At 38.2% G+C, this 18,493-nt stretch overlaps 1 protein-coding gene across 4 annotated transcripts in view; it reads right to left on the bottom strand.

Annotated features, from left to right (window-relative positions):
* The window catches only part of CD96 (CD96 molecule), a 106,563-nt gene that overhangs the window by 41,869 nt on the left and 46,201 nt on the right, over positions 1–18,493 (bottom strand). For 3 of the 4 annotated variants that reach the window (XM_051859365.3, XM_051859366.3, XM_089330753.1), the window contains 2 exons: positions 16,457–16,642; positions 10,523–10,591 (listed from right to left, as the gene is read on the bottom strand). In XM_051859365.3, coding sequence (XP_051715325.3) covers positions 10,523–10,591; positions 16,457–16,642 — 255 coding nt within the window. The remainder of the gene's footprint in view (positions 1–10,522; positions 10,592–16,456; positions 16,643–18,493) is intronic. The other variant, XM_051859368.3, reaches the window with a different exon arrangement.

The following is an 18,493-nucleotide window of genomic DNA, read 5'->3' as shown; positions in this document are numbered from 1 at the left end:
AACAGCAGACTGTGCACATCATGAGGGCCACCCCCTGTTTTGTTCACCACTATATTCCTAGCATCTAGAAGAATACCTGATGCACAGTGGGTGCCCAATAGATATTTGGTCAATGAACTTTATCACTTCCTTTCTAAAACCATGTTCAGTGGGGTCCCTGCCCCATTTCCTAAAGGATAACATTGCAGTCCTCAAACTTTGTTGCTTAGGCTGTCTTTATTCTGCCATTCCCAATCTTCACCCCTTCTCTGATGCAGTCCCACCTCTCTGAGCCAAGCTTATATACTGCTGTTTCCTCAAATGCCCCCAAAAAACTTTGCCTGTGCACAACTGTTTGCTTGTTTTCTATGTTTAATAAGCTCTTTCATTGTCTCCCTTGAGTCAAATATTATGCACACGTCTAAGATAAAATATTTCATCTCTTTTTTTCTGACCCTGTGAACCCATAGGGACCCTTCTTAATGAAAACCTTAACATCTCCTGATAGGCACTTCTCCCTGGCATTGTAACTCCATAAGGCATGCCAGCTTTAACATTATCATCCTGAATTATTATTTTACATGTATATGCCATCTCTTTCAAGTAAACTGCAACCTATTGAAGGCAGAAAAAAACATTGTCTTTTCATTTAACATCATATGATATCTACATAGTTAAAGAACATTATTCTTATTAATTTTAATCATTTAGTTGTTTAGCTACTATTTTTTGACTGTTAACTCTGTGCTAAGTGTGTGCTAGGACGCAAAACAAATATGAAGTGTTTAGACCAGTTGAGAAAAATATGTTATTTAAAGTAACGAAAACTAGAGTTAGAGTCAGGAGACTTGGGTGTAAATGCAGACTTTGTTACTTACCAGTTGTGTAATCATTGAAGCTGTCTATTCCAAGATGGTGGAAGAGAGAGAGGGCTTATGAATCTAGTCTAGGGAAAAGTAGTTTAAAAAAGAGGAAAGAATACAATCTCAGGGAAGAGTTAGGGAGAAAAAGGCAGTGGAAACTCCATGCAACTTAGAGGAACACTGTGGATCTACATGGAGGGTGTGGATGCACAGCACAAACAGGGACCACAGCATGCTTGGGGATCCCTGATTGCTCTGGGCGGGTCATTGGTGTGGGATCCTTGCTCACACTGTGGACTGCAAGTATCCTTTGTGTGGATCTTATGACAGTGCAGATGAATATTGTATCCAGGCATTGGCTACCTTGGAGAGGAGGTGAGTGTGAGACTATACCAACAGAGCTGATCAAGCCTTCCTTTCCGATAAAAAAGAGAAGAGATTTACCATGCCCCACTTGAGTGTCACCTTGGACACTCCTCTCATCTTGGAGCCCTGAACAGAGTACCCTGGCCACACCCAGCACATGCCTCTGGGTATTCACTGAAAGAGCAGACACTACGCTAAGCCACAGAGGCATAGTCCTATGGTAAAAGCCACTGGCAGTGTAGGGGGAACCAGCAAGTATCTCCACAAATGCCTAAAAATAAACACAAAAATTTAAGAAGTAGAATAAGGCAAACAACATGACACCCCCAAAAGAACACAACAATACTTCAATATTAGAATGTGCAGATGAAGAGATTGATAAAATGCCAGAAATAGAATTCAAAAAATTAGTCATAGGATTACTTAGAAGTAATCAAAAACAAATCCATAAAGTAAATAAATCCACACATAGCATGAATGAAAATTTTTCCCATGAAATTGAGACTTTAAAGAGAAATCAAAATGAAAAATTACAAATGAAGAATTCAATAGATCAAGTAAAAAATGCAGTGGAAAGCATTAATAACAGACTTGGTGAGGCAGAAGAAAGAATATCCGAGTTAGAAGACAAATCTCTGGAAATTTTACTCATACCAAATAAAAGAAGAAGAAATTAGAAAAATTAAAAAAAGCTGTCAGTATCTCTGTGTCCTCATCCAGAAAATGAGAATGATGTTTGTTCTGTCTACTGTTCATAATAAGGAAATAACCACACATTGCATTTTTTGTACAGACATTTCTAGATAACAAAAATAGTGACTTTAATTGGTCCACAAATTTTTTGCAGCTCTTCTCTTCAGTGGATAGAGTCTAATTCTCCTCCCCTTGAGAATAAACAGGACCAAGTGAATTGCCTCTACTGAATAAAATAAAGCAGAGATAGTCTAGGAGAAGATAGTTTAAAAAAATGTAAAGAGTGCAACCTCAGGGAAGAGTTAGGGAAAAAGCAGTGGAAGAAATTCCACACAGGTTGAAGCTCCGAACACAGTTACTTATGTGGAGGGTGACCCCAGCAGCCAAGAGCCTCTGCATCAGTGTTGGAGAGTGAGGTGAGATCAGACTGAAGCAGCCAAACAACTGGTAAAAAAGATGCAGGAAGAGCATAGAGGGAATCTGGCTTGGAGCCTCAGCGGGGGTAGTGTACTTGACAAACTAGAGGAGAAAAAACAAAGTGGGGACATGTTTTCTCTCTCCTTGATCACTCTGCAACAGCATCCTGTTACAAGCTGACAGACAGCAGATGTCATTTTGGACATACTTAACAGATGTGCCAGCTTGTGTCCACATCCAGGAATGAGCCAAGTGAAGACTCCTGAGTCTGGTGGAGAGAAAAAGACAGGGGCTAGGTGCTCAAGAACGTGGGAGGCTTGTATGCCGGGACTTTGAAAACACTGAAGCTGCATGGGAGGACTCAGGGTGTGGCTGGGAATTTGGACAGTCATTGTGTGAAACACCACACAATCAGGGCTCCCTGGTTACCTGGTGAGGGGCATTTCTGGGGAATCTGAGCTTGCACTGAGGACTGCACAGATGCTTTGTGTGGTCCTTGTGGCAGAGTGGATGAATAGTATACCCACTGGGGCTTGCAACCAGGCATTGGTCTTCTTTGAGGAGAGGAGCTCAGCTGACTCTAAGCCAGCAGACTAGAACAAACCTCTCCTCTGATTAAAAAAAAAAAAGAGGAGATTTACCACATCAAACCTGGGTGTGTTGCCTCAGACATGCCCTTCACCCTGGAGAACTGAACAGGGCTCCTTGGCCACACCCACCATAAACCTTTAGATATTCCCTGAAAAAAGACATTCCATAGTCAACAGACATAGTCCAAAGATAAAAGCCATCACCACAACAACAACAAAAAGAAGAAACCAATGAAGAATCTCCACAAATGCCAAATAATAAATGCACCAATTCAAGAAACAAGAATAAGGAACACAACATGATGTCCCAAAAGAACACAGCACTTCATACTAGATTGTAAAGGTAATGAGATGGAAGAAATGCCAGAAAAGGAATTCAAAAAACTGATTGTAGGATTACTCAGAAGTAATCAGAAGCATGAACTAATGAAATCCATACATGACATGAAAGAAAATTTCTCCCATGAAATAGAGATCTTAAAGAGAAATCAAAATGAAATCTTGGAAATGAAGAATTCAATAAAACAAAAAAATGTAGTGGAAAGCCTTAACAACAGAATTGGTGAAGCAGAAGAAAGAATATGATTCAGAAGACAAATCACAGGAAATTTTGCAGTCAGACCAAACACAAGAAGAAGAAATTAGAAAACGAAAAAACACTTTTGGTAATCTACAGGATGCTATCAAATGACCCAACACGTTGTGGGGGAAGGTTCTAGAAGTTCCTGAAGGCATGCAAAGAAAGAAAGGATTAGAAAGACTTTTTAGTAAAATAATAATGGAAAATTTCCTTAATTTGGAGAAATAAAGGGACATCCAAGTACAGGAAACACATTGAACTCCTAATATGACATGAAAGAAAAAAATCTTCACCATGACACAATGTAATCAAACTCACCACAGTAAAACATAAGGGAAAGATTCTAAAATGTGCATGAGAGAAACGCTGGATTACTTTCAGAGGATCTTCAATTAGACTCATTGTGGACTTCTCATCAGAAACCATACAGGCTAGGAGAGAATGGCTAGATATAGTTCAAGTCTTAAGAGAAAAGAACTGTCAACCATACTTTCCATAACAAAAAGAAATTGAAAGAATTTGTCACCACCTGTCCAGTCCTGCAAAAGATGCTTAAGGATGTGCTGAGCATAGAAACACAGAAACATGCTCATCATTATGAAAGAAAGTAAAGGAAGAATATCTCCCAGGAAAATTACAAAGGGAATCCAAAGTATAAAACAGAAATATTTTTGGAAAAGTGACAGGGCAAAGTCATTACTTATTAATAGTCACCTTGAATGTAAATGGCCTCAACTCTCCACTTAAAAGACACAGACTGACTGAATGGATTAAAAATGAAAACCATAAATTTGCTGCCTACAAGAAACACATCTCAGCGACAAAGATGCACACAGACTGAAAGTGAAGGGATGGAAAAGGATATTCCATGCCAACAGAAACCAAAAAACAGCTGGTGTAGTCATCCTAATAACAGACAAAATAGACTTTAACACAAAAACTGTTAAAAGAGACAAAGAAGTGCACTATATAATGATTAAGGGATCAATTCAACAGGAATATGTCATTATTATAAACATATATGCACCTAATTACAGGGCACCTGGATATTTAAAAGAAATGTTAAGGGACCTAAAGGGAGACATAAACTTAAATACAATAGTAATGGGGGATTTCAATACCCCACTTTCAGCAATGGACAGATCAACCAGACAGAAAATCAGTATACAACAGCAGAGTTAATTGACACTATAGACCAAATGGACTTAACAGATATCCACAGAACTTTTCATCCTACCATTGCAGAATATACATTCTTCTCACCTTTTCATGGAACTTTCTCTAGGATAGACAAATACTAGGCCATAAAGCAAGCCTCAGCAAATTCAAAAAATCGAAATCATATCATGCATCTTCTCAGATCACAATGTAATGAATCTGGAAATCAGCAACTCAGGAATCTCTAGAGCATATGCAAACACAATTTCCCTGATGAACATAGCTGCAAAAATCCTCAACAAAATTCTAGCCATTGAATCCAACAACACATCAGAAAGATCATTTATGCAGACCAACTGGGATTTATCCCTAGTATGCAGGGATGGTTCAACATTTTCAAATCAATCAATTGATAAATCACATCAACAAATTGCAGAACAAAAACAATATTACTATCTCAATAGATGCAGAGAAAGCATTTCATAAAATACAACATCATTTCATGATGAAAACTTTAAGAAAATTTGGTATAGAAGGAACATTCCTCAGCACAATCAAGGCCTTTTATGACAAAACCCACAGCCAGAGTCATATTGAATGGAAAGAAGTTGGAAGCTTTCCTACTGATATCCCAAACTAGACAACGATGCCTACTCTCAACATTTCTATTCAATATAGTCCTGGAAGTCTTAGCCAGAGTCATTAGACCAGAAAATAAATCAAAGGGATACAAATTGAGAAAGAGGAAATCAAACTATCCCTATTTTCGGATTACATGATTCTACTTATAGAGGATCCAAAAGATTCCACCAAACGACTATTGGAATTCAGAAAAGAGTTTGGTGAAGTAGCAGGATATAAAATCAACTCACAAAAATCAAAAGCCTTTGTATACACAGACAATGGCACAGCTGAGAAAGAATTTATAAGTTCAAATCTATTCACAATAGCTACAAAAAAATCAAATACCTTGGAATAGATTTAACCAAGGATGTCAAAGATCTATATGATGAGGATTACAAAACATTAAAGAAAGTAATAGAAGATACACAAAAATGGAAAAATCTGCCATGTTCATTGATTCAAAGAATCAATATCATCAAAATGATCATTCTTCTGAAAACAAATTACAGATTCAATGCGATATCAATCAAAATACCAATCTAATACCAGATCTAGATAAAATGATGCTGAAATTCATGTGAAAACATAGGAGACCCCGAATAGCTAAAGCAATCATATACAACAAAAACAAAGCTGGAGGCATCACGATATCATATTTGAAGACATACTACAGGGCAGTTATAATTAAAACACCCTGTTAGTGGTACAAAAACAGATGGATAGACCAATGGAACAGAATAGAATCACAAGAAATCAATGCAAGCATCTACAATTAGTTTATATTTGATCAAGAAGCTACAACCAATCCCTGGAGCAAGGACAGTCTATTCAACAAATGCTGCTGGGAAAACTGAATTTACACATGAGAAATATTAAACAAGACCCCTACCTTAACCTTACACAAAAATCCATCTAAATGGATTAAAGACCTAAATCTATGACCTGATAACATCAAATTATTACAGAATATTGGTGAAACCCTGGAAGACAATGGCATAGGTAAAGAGTTCTTGGAAAAGACCCCAGAGGCACAGGCAATCAAAACTAAAAATTCACAAATGGGATTAAATCAAATTGAGAAACTTCTGTATTGCAAAAGAAACACTCAGGAAAGTGAAGAGGAAACAAACAGAATGGGAGAAATTATTTGCAAACTATGCAGTTGATAAAGGATTAACAACCAGAATGTATAAAGAGATCAAGAAATTCCACAACAACATAATTAACAACCCAGTTAAGAAATGGGCCAAGAACTTACACAGACAATTTTTAAAAGAGGAAATCCAAATGGTCAACAGACACATGAAAAAATGTTCAGGATCACTAGGCATCAAAACAACAATGAGATTTCACCTCACTGCAGTTAGAATAGCTTTCATACAGAAATCAACAAACAACAAATTCTGGTGAGGTTATGGTGAAAAACTCACACTAATCTACTGTTGGTAGGAATGTAAACTGTTGAAATCACTATGAAAGACAGTTTGGAGATATCTCAGAAATCTGAATATGGACCCATCATATGACACAGCCATCTCACTCTTGGGAATTTACCCAAGGGAAATGAATTCATTAAATAAAAGAGTTATCTGCATCCTCATGTTTATTGCAGCTCAATTCACAATAGCTAAGACATGGAACCAACATAAATGCCAGTCAACTGAAGGCTGGATAAAGAAATTATGGGATATGTACTTTATGGAATACTACACTGTGGTCAAAAAAATGAAATCTAGTCATTTGCAACAATATGGATGAATCTGGAAAACATTATACTTAGTGAAATAAGCCAGTCCCAAAGGGATAAATACCATATATTCTCCCTGACCTGTGATAACTAATAGAGCACCTGCAAGGCAATCTGTACAAGTGAAATTGATGCTTTGGGAAACAATGACTTGTATAGCCCTTGTCTTGATTGTCAAGGAACATTGTTTTTCTCTTCTTAATACTATTTGTTAAACTCTTTACTTAGCAAAGAGTTAATCATATGTGTGTAAAGTCAATTGAAAATACATTTCAGTAAAAATAAGAGTGGGAATAAGAGAGAGAGAAGGAAGTTTGAGACTGTAAAGCTATATAGTTTTGCAGACACTCCTACAGACTTAATTCTAAGGGTACAGTTTAAAATGTTGGCAAATCTCATTAAGCTAGGTGAAAAATACCAATCTTAACTGTTAAAGTGACTATATTAAGTGTTAAAGTGATCATATAGATAGGATTAAGTGTTAAAGGGATCATATAAATAGATCAAGTGTCTGGTAATAATAATAGATAGAATTCAAAAGGAGAGAATGTTCCAACATGGGAAGCAGTCCACACAGCAGACTCATAGAATGGCAATCGCTTTAAATAGCACTCTGACCTCAGAATCAGCCCTTAAAACATTCTGGTCTGGCTGAAAAGCTCATGAAAGCATTTCAGGCATGGAAAGCCAAGACACTGTGGCAAAAAATGTCCTTCGTGAAGGATCTCTATGAGAGAGACCCCAGTGGAAAGAAGTGACCATCAAAGAAGGATGCACTTATCTTAAATGCAGGAGAAAACTTCCTTTTTGCTTATTGCCTTGTCTAAATACTGATGGATATTGTGGATTCAAAAGGCTTCCATTGCCTTGGCAGCTCATGTTAAGAACCTTGGTGATCACTGACATCATAATAAGAATGTTAATTGTTAAGTTAACAACAGGAGTCACTGTGCACTTATTTCCCATGCAGGACGTCTGTCCTCAATGAGTTGTGTTATAAGAATTAACTGTAAAAACTGTTCTCAAACATTTGTATGTGTGCGTGTGTGTGTGTGCAAACTGTTGAAATCTTTACTTAGTACAGAGTTGGTCTGCTATGTACAAAGTTAATTGAAAATTAATCTTAATGGAAAAAGGGACTGAGAATGGTAGAGGGTGGAGGCGGTGGGATGGGAGTGGGGTGGGAGGGCGGGTATGATGGAAAGAATCACTATATTCCTAATGCTGCACTTATGAAATTTGTACTCATTAAATAAAAGTTTCTTTGGGAAAAATAAAAAATAATAAAAAATAAAGTAGAAGTGCAGGGACATGAATTCATATAAAAGTACTATGGCTTTCATCTTAGTTACTGTGTTTATTGAATTACTCAGTCTGTGGGAAGCCAGCTCTACATTGTATGCAGATCCAGAAAAAGCCCGAACTGGTAAGGAACTGTGAACTCCTGCCAACATTCTTGAGCACAGGTGCAGATTCCTCAGTTCCCATCAAGCCATCAGATGACTGACGCTTCAGTCAACAGCTTGACCACACCCTTTGGAAGAACCTTAGTGCCACCCAGCTAAGCTACTCCTGGGTTCCTGATCACCAGAAAACTTTTAGACAGTATATGTTTTATACATTGCTAAGTTTTGATGTTATTTTAAAGAAGTAATGGACAATTAGTAAGAGTACTTCAGAGATTTGAGGTAATATCATGGAATATGCTGCTTGCTGAATGAGAAATGCCATAATACACTATAGTTTATACTGAATGATGAGCTAAAAGAGGAAGGAAAAGGAACTTCAAAAAAAAGCAGAGAAAAAGAAAAATTATAAAACACTAACAAGGAAAAATCAGAAGGATGTAAAACTTTTGATGGGTGATTTCTAAACTTTTATCACTGTTCCACCTGCCTTGTTTTCTGAGAGCCATCAATTTATGACAGTGACTGCAGGCTGCACCCCAAAGGCTACTGGCTAAAGGAATTGTTCATTCCTACTTACTGCTTTTGTTTTATTCCATTTTCATTTCTCAACTTGAGCTAAAATTGATAGTTTTAATTAAATAATAAATGAAAGTCATACTTCCACTCTACATAGAATGTAAGGTTTTTGTATTAGAGATGTCACCAAGGTTCTTTGTTAACACAAAGGCTGGGGACACAGGAATTTATGATTTGTTGGCATTTGTTGTGAACACTGCTGTTCCTCTGCCATAGCAACACTAACCCAGGCTGACCTTCATTATTAATGATGCCACAAAGGAGAGGTCTGGATTCATCGTCCTCACCAGTCAGCTTTGTCATTGAACCAGAACAAATTTCCATTTAAAATGATCTAACTATCTTTGGCACACAAGATCCCCACTTACAACCAATTTCTTAAACTCCCTACTGTGAATATAGTTGTGGAAGAGGACTGTCCATTTATTAGTCTGTTTAATAATGAATACAGAATTTAAATTGCCTACTGAATATTATTTACCCTGATTTTCCTAGGGCAAGTAAAGGAACTTGGCAGCCATGAAACTAGTACTTAATATGTTTATATAAAATGTTATGACTAAGTTTGCTAAAAATTTTTCATTACCTGCTTGGTTAAAGGGTTAGTAGCTAATGGAAAGAGAAAATATTTGAAGCAGCATGCCCAAGACCCAAGGATCTGCCTTTTGCTCCAACTGAGCAAGAGTAGATCTGAGGACCTGCCTCTTCTAGTGCCAACCTCCTCACAAGTTGCAACTCCAGGGACCACCATCTCTGCATTTATTTTCTCTGGGACCAGATAACAGATTTTGGTGATTAGCTCCTTGTTGGTGACCACCCATAACTTCTCAGATACTCAGAATTAGTCCACTGGGGTCCATTTGGTCGATTTGCACCTGTTGGCCTCCTATGCTTATCCCTCTCAGGGCTTTTATGTCAGCCTGGAAGGCATTAGATACTTATTCTGTGATTTGTCAGAGAAGAGGTCTCAGGGCATCCAACACCTCTTGAAGATACAAAACCAGTGCGTCAGTTATGGCCTCTTTCAGGATGCACAGGCACTGTCTCAAGGTGAGTGGTTCAAATCCCTGATGCTGAGACACTACTGTAGCCCTGGAGAAGAATCAGAAGCAAGCCAATTTACATGCTCTGGGTTCTGCCTGCACAACTCCCATCTCTATGCCTTCTTGGAGAGTCACTTCCCAAATGAGAGGATGAAATTCGTCAAGATGATGATGACCAACTGACTGACCTCTGAGCTGGTGGTCCCCAAGCCAACTGGACTAATGCCTCTTGGAAAGGCTCGCCCCACAGCATGAATAGGAATGCCAGAGCTCAGTGTCTTGGTGGGGGTCGGGGCTTTGCACTTCCTGATATCAGGGTTTCTGCATTAGCTACTCACTCCAGCTTTGAGACATCTTTTCAACAACCCTGAAGCCCTTTTCCCAAGCCTTAGACAAAACAGACATAAAGGCTTTTGCAGAAGCTGAACAGAAAAAAAGAGAGAGAAATAAAAAAAAGTAGTGTGAAAACGTTCTTACTTGTAGGAGATATGCTGTTGGTAGATTCTGTAACACTGAATGTAGCATCTACTGGGGGAGCCACAGAATCTGAAAGGACAACAAAGACACCTACAATGAACAAAATACTGTAATAGAAAGATACTGAATTAGTTCCTAACATTTCATTATTCATTATCTAACAAATCAGTTCTGAGGAACTGTTATGCACAAGGTAGTGGGGATGGGACAGTGAATGAGAGAGACATGGGATTGTCCATAAAGAGCACACAGTAGAAACAGGTAGCCAGGCACTTCCCTGAGTGCTGTGCTCAGGGAGGAGCAGGGTACTAGGGCAATACAGTGAAGGGGTACAGGTCAAAATCAAGAGGTTTGGGAAAATTTCCTGGAGAAAATGACATTCACCAAGACCAGGTAAAACCATTATAGCAGTCAATATTTTAAAGTGCTTGAAAAGTAAATACACTATTTACAAAATCCATAAACTCCCCGATTCTTTTCAATTGGCAAGAGTAGAAACAATGATACAATTATCAAATTCGATGTAACACCAGTATTTAAGATTTGTAGTATCAGTCTGCTTTTACTAAAGTTTCAAATTTTGCTTTTGTTTGGCTACAACTTTTCTTTGCATGTATGTTTGGGAGGAGTGATGCTGAAATAGAGGTTAGAATTCATTGTTTTACTTATATTTTTTATTCATGATTAATTCCTTAAGTTCTTATTGTTTTATTTTAAAACAGTCCTGTTGTTGATATAAAGCAATTTACAAATATCAGAAGGATATTTTTACTTTATTTTTTAAAAAGATGGGCAATGGTTGGAGCTGCACCAATCTGAAGCCAGGAACCAGGAGTTTCATCCAGGTCTCCCATGCAGGTGCAGGGGCCCAAGGAGTTGGGCCATCTTCTACTGCTTTCTCAGGCCATAGCAGAGGGCTGGACTGGAAGAGGAGCAGCTGGGTCTCAAATTGGTGCCCATGTGGGATGCCGGCGCTTCAGGCCAGGGCATTAACCCACTGGGCCACAGCGCTGGCCCCAGATATTTTTACTTTAGAAACACATGGGTTAAACGTGGGTGGGTGACTTTGAGACTAGAGGATTTCGTGACTTTTCTAGATATAATGTCATCAGAAATAATTCCACAATCAGATGATCTATGTCAATTACTTACATATTTAGAGTTACTGCTGGTTTTCTATTCTATAATTTACTTTTATTTACTTTAAAGCACAAATACATACTATTTAATTACATCACTTGATAGGAATTTGTTTTGTGATCTAGATAAATCTCTGTTTTATTCTCATTCTTGGTAATATTGTCATTGCTGTTGGTTCAACATAGTGCTCACAACTGATTCTAACTGGCTTTCATATATAAGAGCATTTCAAAATGTTCATGGAAAAATGCAATTAAAATAAATTTATCTTGGTGCAATTTTTTTGAAATCCATGTGTAGATTTAAAACTATGCATTTTCCATGAAATTTTTCAAGATCCCTCATATGCCTGGGTTTCAATTTTTTGCACCAAAGCAAACTTATCTTTTAATGCAATTTTCCATTGACTTTTAGAAATGTTCTCATATGATTTCATTTTGTTAATCTCTGAGGAGATTGGAGATAGTTACATGCAGAGTGTATCAGGTTAACAAAATAGCCTTCTTCTTCCCCCATACCATCTTAAATACGTTTGAATTCTTCTACATAAAATACAAATCTGGTCATGCTTTGGCTCCTTATTACACTCTACTTTCTAATGTTCCCTATCATCTTTCCCATCTTTCTCAAATCATACCCTCTATACAATGGTGATATTTCAACCCAATATACTCAACATTTTTGTGTATATACTCGGTATACTCAAACACAATATACTCTATATGATTTTTGGTTTTGGTTTTGGTTCATGATTTTTTCTGACATTTTTCCATCCTCAAATTTCTCTTTTCAAACTTAAGGAGGTATGAGAATTCGTAATGTGCTCATCTCTCCATGTTTATTGCAGTAAAGGTCGTATCAAACTATTTCATTAAGTATGGCATTCAAGATGAGTAATTGTTTCATTTCCCACTGTATTTCTGGATTCAGACAAATGAAAGTGGATGAATCAATGCATACAAATCCATTCTTAATATTTGAAGAAAGACCGAGTGCATATCTGACTACTGGTGGACCATCAACATCATTTTTCAAAGTAGTACCTTAATAAGATGAGCCATGGATCTGGAAAATAAGCACCTAGCTTTTTTGTATAGACTGATTGGAGTGTAAGGTAGAAAACTGTGATGCACGGTCAAATTATGCCTATTGTCTCTGTGTGTAAATAAAGTTTTATAAGAACAGTCTTTCCATTTGTTTACTTATTGTCTATGGTTGCTTTCTTACTACAGTGACAGAGTAATTCAGATAGTGACCATATAGTCCTCCATGCCTTCACAGTAAACGTTTTTCTACTCCTGGCCTAGAAGATACTGATGGGTCCTGCTGAATCTCAGATTTCCACAACAGGAAGCATTTATTTTTCATTGGTTGAACATTTCTGTTTTAGGATACTATTCTGCCATATCTCAGCATGAAATGGTGTCTCTGTGAGGCGGGGGCTCAGCTTCACAGCACATCTGGAGATGCACACTTTGCCCCATAACAAAGGTAATTCACATCCTTCAGCATGAAACCTGAAGCCAAAAGATGTCTGGTTTTGGATTGAACTGTGAAGTAGAAATTATAGTGTCGTCCAAAAAAACAAAACAAAACAAACAAAATTCTGAGAGTATGGAAAGGAGTGATGAAAACTTAAGAGGAAGAAATGATTTGCCAAATTCTAATGCTAGTTAGAACACTTCAGCTAGTTTTCAGAATGTTGCATTTACCATACAGTTATAAGGGTTGAACAGCTGACCTAAAACATCATCTTCCATTCCCTTGTTATGTCTGCTATGACCTCTTGGACAGCAGCAGCCATGGGCCTGTCCCACAGGGAAGGTAGTTCATTTCTATGGCTTCCTTGTAGCTTGTATCAGCCCTCGTCTGGTACACCTAGAAATGAACCAAGTCCCAGAGTGTGGCAGATGCTGTCTTTACAAAAGAAGTTCCACAAACCAGCAGAATAGGCTTCTCTTTGGACCTTGTTGGAAGTGCAAAATCTTGGGTCCCACTCTAGATTTACTGAAGTAGGATATGTGTTTTTAATGAGATGCTTGGTTGATTTATATGCATGTTAAAGTTTTCTACTGATACACACAGGACCCCCAGGATCAGTCATGGGTATGAGGCTGGCTGCATATGTATGGGAAGTCTTGAAACAAGAAATATTTGTCTGGCATTTCCTATCCCACCTGAATATTCAGTTGTCATCTTGTCCCATTATTGAAAAATCCCATTGCACTCCTCTTTCCTCATCACACTCAAACCTCCCCCCACCCCGGCCCCATCTCTCTCTCTCTCTCTCACACACACACACACACACATGTCATCATCATCATCATCATCAATCCTCTTTCTTTCTCTCTCTTTCTGTTCCAAATGGCTTCAGGTCAGCAATTAGAGTTGGAAATCTCTTTAGTAAATGAATTTCAGTCACGGCCAAGGTGAGCCAGGATATTGCTCAGCTGAGTGGAAATTTCATTCAGCTTTTGGGTTAAAAAAAAGTCTCCTTTCTCATAAAACACAAAAACAAACAATAGCAAAAACAATGAAACAAACCTCAAACTCAACTCTGAGCGTGGCAAAAAGACAAAACTCTGCATTTCTACCATTCTGACTGGTGTAATAAAGTTTTTTTTTTTGTTTGTTTTTTTTTGTTTTTTTTTTTTTTTTTTTTTGTAACTACTTTTGGATTCACAGGAATTCTGCAGGCACCGATGCTCAAAGAACAGCATGAAGAGCCACTGATCAACCTTACCTTGTTCCTACCCCTTTTCTGAATTCTCTAGCACAGAAATCACTGAGTGCTTGAACTTCTTGGGTAGATGGAGAAGGAAGCATCTCAGAAGGCTGTTACCTTGCAATCTCCAATATCATTACCCTTCTCTGGAAACGCAACGGAGTCAAATTCCTACTGTTCCCTCACTAAATCTCCTTTCTCCCCTGTCATATTCTCAGATATTTCTCAGGCTCTCATCCTCAGAGATGGCAGGTTTTTCTTCTGTGTTTTTATCTCTGAATATTGTCCACAGTAGTATAACCTGGTAGGCAATGCCTAATGCATCAGGTATCAGATGTCTGCTCTGGACTTCAGAAAGTATTCTGCAGTACTCCTCTGGTGGAGCAGACGTTTGGAAGTATGTTTGTAAGAACTTTTAACACATAGGCAAAATGAAACAGTGATAGATTTGCTTCACAGAGTCTGGGCTGCATCTTCTAAATCATTCACAAACATAGGTCTGAGTGTGACCAGAAGGTAAGCTGTAATTTAGGGAAACTGAAACCTTTAGGGCTTATTATTTTTAATAGTTGCTCATAAAGGAGATTTGCAAGTTTAAAATTAACCACCTGCTCAGAGCCTAAAATTATACTAGATCGAGGACTTCCCTATAAAATTACAGTAAATTTTGTATATCAATATCAGTGTGCCTCTTTATTACGCTAAAAATATTCATGATTTTCTGATCTTGAAGTCAAGTAGAGTTTGCAACTTATATGATATTTTTTGGATCTGGTTCTAAAAAATAGAACAGGAAAGTAGGATTCTCTTTAGGACCTTGAGATATGAGGGTCATAGCTAATATCCTTGGAGCCTTCCAAAGCCATTGGCTACTCTGGATGAGAACCAATTAACTTCATATTGTTCCAAGAGTACTGTCCCACTCATGTCTTAGAGTGAAGTGTCCTTATTCCTGAGGGAATTGGATGAAGGTGGGAAAGGCTGTTTAGAGTGCATACATCACAATTTCTGATGGTTAACTGAAACATCACAGGATGATGCATTCATCCATGTGCATGTACACACAAGGAGGGCTGCTGGGGAGAGGCAATCTGGCATCAGAATGGCACCTGTGTCTGGGTCATGGCGATATATGTGTGCTGAGACATGAGCTATTCTTCATTTAATGCTCTATAACAAAACCACTACATTTGTGGAAAAGCCAGGCAGGGCCCAACACGCAGACTATGTTCTTGGAACAAAGGAAAACTCTTTCCCTCATGAATTATTCTATGTTTTTATGAGTATGTGATAGACTACAATATCTATGAAAATAGCAGGGTGCTCACTATGGTTTGAATAGGATTTGTCTCCTGCACTCATGAAGATATTTAAAGTTGAAGCCCTAAAGTTGTATGTTACTGGTACTAGGAGGCTGTAAACATAATTCAATTATGATGTTTAGAAGGTGGGGCTACTGAGAAGTCCTTAGGTCAATGGGGATGTGTTCTTAGAAGACAGTTTTCATGAGAGGGTTGGTTATGAGTTGAACCCAACTGCTCTCTCTTCCTAGCTTGATATGTGATCCTTTCTCTGCACACATTCTGGCGATGCATCCTTCAATGTCACCAGAGACAAACCCATCCGAAAGGGCTGCTTGATCTTGCACTGTGAATCTCCAAAGCCATGAGCCAAAATGAGCCTCTTTTTTCATGAATAGCTTGTTACAGGTATTTTGTTATAGTGATGAAAATCTGATGAATACAGTGGTTGGAGAGGTTGACTGTCATATGAAGTTGTAATAATGATTTGAAAATCTATTTAAACTTTATTAGATTACTATTAAATATGTATGTTTAATAGTTATTAATAGAAATTTCTGTTCATCTACTTTTTAAATTTTAAGAGTTCTTTTCAGTAGAATCATAGTTTGTCACAAATATCTGATATTTTGAAACATTAATTTTGAATTATGTACAGAGTTTTCTGAGATCAAAACACTGTAGCAGTAATTGGTGTTCTATAAGACATATTTTGAACATATGTAAGTTTTGCTAACCCTTGTTGACATTTTAAAATAGACAGCTCACCCCAGGAAATGGTGATCTTTTCCGAGATGGTCCACACTTTATTTCCAGGGACCGGAGACAGAGCCACACACCAAATGGTTAAGTTGTTTGATTGGGCTAATTGATTACCACGCACACTTGTTAAAACAGACTTCAGTTCCAAAAATCCGCCTTTGCCTTTTCTCTCTTCATTAGTAATGTGTATTCCTAAAAGACAAATAAGAACAGTAGTCACCAACATTTTCTGTACGAGCTGTATGCTGATGTCCAGCTTTCATTATGAATATATGATAATGAAGGGTCTAACATTATCAAGCTGTGGCTTCTGTTCAGACAAGGTCACTTCCAGCAGACTGGAGATTAACTTGAGCTGTTGGCTCAGGCTACTGGATGGCACCAGTTCATGGCCAGGTGTGAAAGGTGTTGATTAATAATGTTACTTTGTGACCATGCATGGGAGGGGTTTGGCAGCAGATCCTCTCATCTTCTCAGTATTGTTTATTCATAGTAGTGAAGGGGATGATTCACACCTGATCTGAGTTTGGGACAGCTCTTCTGGGGACCCTGCTGGTTATGGATCTGTAATGTACTTAAGTGACTGGCAAATATAAAACAACTTCAGCCAATGGGGCTGATTTTGGGCTTCCCACTTCTGAGTTTCTCTGTGCATGTGCTGGTGGTTCCTAATCTGAAAGACGAAGTGTGTCTGTTTATGGCCATTACAGAGGGAGGAAAAAGGAGACCACATTTGACTTCTCAGGACTCCTTGCATTAGGGTAGTATCTGATGCATGTTTCATTCATGATGCTATATTCTATCCTTTCCTGGAATAAGCTGTAGATTTGTAGGCATTGTCATTTGAAGTTTTGTGACTCTTATTTAGAAATCAAACTCTGTTTAATTGCCACTGTCAGTACAACCTCCAAATAACATACACAACAACAGGAAATTAATGTAAAACCATCTACCACCATAGGCCATGACTTTTTGGACTCTCACAGCTTCCTTACGTTAAAGCTTCTCAGGGCTGGCGTTCTGCAGGTTAAGCTGCTGCTTGCAAAGCCGGCATCCCATATGAGAGCCGGATTGAGTACCTGATGCTCCACTTCCAATCCGGCTCCCTGCTGATGCTCCTGGGAAAGCAGCAGATGGCCTAAGTACTTGGGCCCCTGTTACCTGTATGGGAGACCAGGATGGTGTTCCAGGCTCCTTGCTTGGGCTTGGGTCTGGTCCAGCCCTGGCTGCTTTGGTCTTTTAGTAAGAGAACCAGCATATGGAAGATTCTCCCTCTTCCTCTCTCTCTGTAACTTTGACTTTCAAATAAATAAGTCTTTAAAGAAAGTTTTTAAGGCTAATTTTGGGGTTATGACTTGCCCAAATAGTAGCCAAATGCAGCTGTATGCTAGTGGAATTCTAACTATGGTGTCTAGCTTCTTGTTTGGGAGGGTAAAGGAAACATCAAATCTGGGTGCCTTAGCTAGGCAGGGCATATTTAATAGGAGGATATATATTTGTAATAACTTTTAACAGAGAGTTTCAGGATTGCATTGTGTCACTTTTGTAGGTAAATATTTTTAAAATGAGTCAATAACAAACCAATAAACAAAAGCATCAAGTGAGTATTATAATCATCCTTCAATATAAGCTTTTAATTTTATCAATTAAAAGTAATCAAGCAGCAGGAAATGCATGGCTCAGTCATTTTAATAATACATTGACTCAGGAGAAAGGCTATCCTCTGGACAGGTGATCACTGCAGTTAATCTGGAAGAAGCCATCATGATTACCACCTGTGAAAAATGCAGCTTTGTGAATTATCAGCCGAGCTTGTCTCGGTGTGTGTTTCTGCTCCAGGAACTTTTAATTCTCCCTGTGAGTATGTCCCTTGTTAAGGAGCCAAGTCCTTCACATCCACTTCCTTGAGGGCCCCTCCCAACACTTGCCCTAGATTCTTACAAGAAAATGTAGAAATTATTTTGAGATTGATTTAAGACAGTGATGCTAAGTTATTTGAACACAATGTATTGAAAAAAGAGAGCAACGGAAGAATAGGTGGCT

Source organism: Oryctolagus cuniculus, chromosome 4 (genome assembly GCF_051225735.1).
Source record: "Oryctolagus cuniculus isolate XC-2025 breed Fujian yellow rabbit chromosome 4, ASM5122573v1, whole genome shotgun sequence".
Lineage (NCBI taxonomy): Eukaryota > Metazoa > Chordata > Mammalia > Lagomorpha > Leporidae > Oryctolagus > Oryctolagus cuniculus.
The sequence above is the reverse complement of the archived record's forward strand: the minus strand, read 5'-3'. Positions and strand labels throughout refer to the sequence as shown.